This window comes from Propithecus coquereli, unplaced genomic scaffold (genome assembly GCF_000956105.1).
Source record: "Propithecus coquereli isolate 6110/MARCELLA unplaced genomic scaffold, Pcoq_1.0 Scaffold162, whole genome shotgun sequence".
Classification (NCBI taxonomy): Eukaryota; Metazoa; Chordata; class Mammalia; order Primates; family Indriidae; genus Propithecus; species Propithecus coquereli.
This window is the reverse complement of record NW_012140747.1, coordinates 577992-579315: the sequence shown is the minus strand read 5'-3', so window position 1 is coordinate 579315 and position 1324 is coordinate 577992. Positions and strand designations below refer to the sequence as shown.

Below are 1324 nucleotides of genomic sequence, written 5' to 3'. Positions count from 1 at the left end.
AAGCTTTACCCATTATTACATGAACTTTCAAAATTATCTTAAATTATATAAAAGCAAAATTGGCCATGAATGTGATTTCTTTTAAAAAAAAAAAAAGCTATAAAAGTCTGCTTATTGTTGGATCTCCTGAAGTGTTATATAGAAGGTGTACAATATTTTTGTGATTTGAATGAATTCTCTTTTCTCTAAGTACTAGTAGACTTCTAATAGGTAGCAACAAAATAGGTTCTTAAGTTTATTGTGTCTTTTATCTTCTTGTCATATTTGCCATTCTTTGAAAATAGTTTAAATCTTTTATCAATTCTAAAGCCAAGGAATATTTTAACCATGATTCAAGAAAAGGTCTTTTAGGTAATAGGAATAGAAGTAGATATAGCAGACGTCTACATTTTCTTTCATTCCGTCTACTGCACTGACAATTAAGTAGGTACTGAGTGAAGCCTAAGACAGTGCTTCGTAGCACTTTGTCAATCTCCACTATTTTTTTTTGATTTTTTTCTCTCCCTTTTTCCTTCCTTTCCCCACTCTTTCCCCTTCATCTTTACTTCTCATTGCTTGTGTATATTCCAAGATCACCTGGTAAAATTCACAGCCATTGCTTATCTTCACCAATAACATTCAAAGCTAGAAAAAATTGCTAGCCCATCTATTAAAATAATATGCTTTAAAGTTTTTAATGTATAAGTGGTAGCTCAAATTAAGTGAACCATTTATTCTTTTGTTTATGTATTTCTGGTTAATTAACATTCAGCTTCTTACTATACAAAAGTTTTGATTTAACTGCTGTAATAATTGCTTGCTACCTTTCATAAATTTGCTTATTACAGTGATTTTGTGTCTCAGACTTTGTATGTTTCAAAATTCCTCTGTTTATGAATCTTCATTCTATTAATATTTACTTGACCTTTAAGTAAGTTAAATGATCTAAATGTTTTACAGCAGTGACATGTAATAACATTCTTATTTTTTTTTTAATAGATTTGGGCTGAGCAACAAATTTGAATCAGAATTCCCTTCTTCATTAACTGGAAAAGTGAGTGAATTATTTATATACTATTTAAATGCCTCAAAACTAAAGTTTTTTCCTAGTAAATTAGAAAAAAAATGTATGCTACTGAGACAAGTTTATTGACATTAATATTGCAATGTTACTGTTTCTTAAAATTTTTCTTTAGGTAGCACCTGAAGAATTTAAAGCCAGCATCAACAGAGTTAATAGTTGTCTTAAGAAGAACCTTCCTGTTAACGTGCGTTGGCTACTTTGTGGCTGCCTTTGTTGCTGCTGCACATTAGGTTGCAGTATGTGGCCAGTTATTTGCCTCAG

General features: G+C 30.4%; 1 protein-coding gene across 1 annotated transcript in view; it reads left to right on the top strand.

The window, feature by feature from the left end:
* CHIC2 (cysteine-rich hydrophobic domain 2) overlaps positions 1-1324 on the top strand; it is a 44777-nt gene that overhangs the window by 12855 nt on the left and 30598 nt on the right. The window contains exons 2-3 of the mRNA XM_012641089.1: positions 979-1033; positions 1176-1324. Coding sequence (XP_012496543.1) covers positions 979-1033; positions 1176-1324 — 204 coding nt within the window. The remainder of the gene's footprint in view (positions 1-978; positions 1034-1175) is intronic.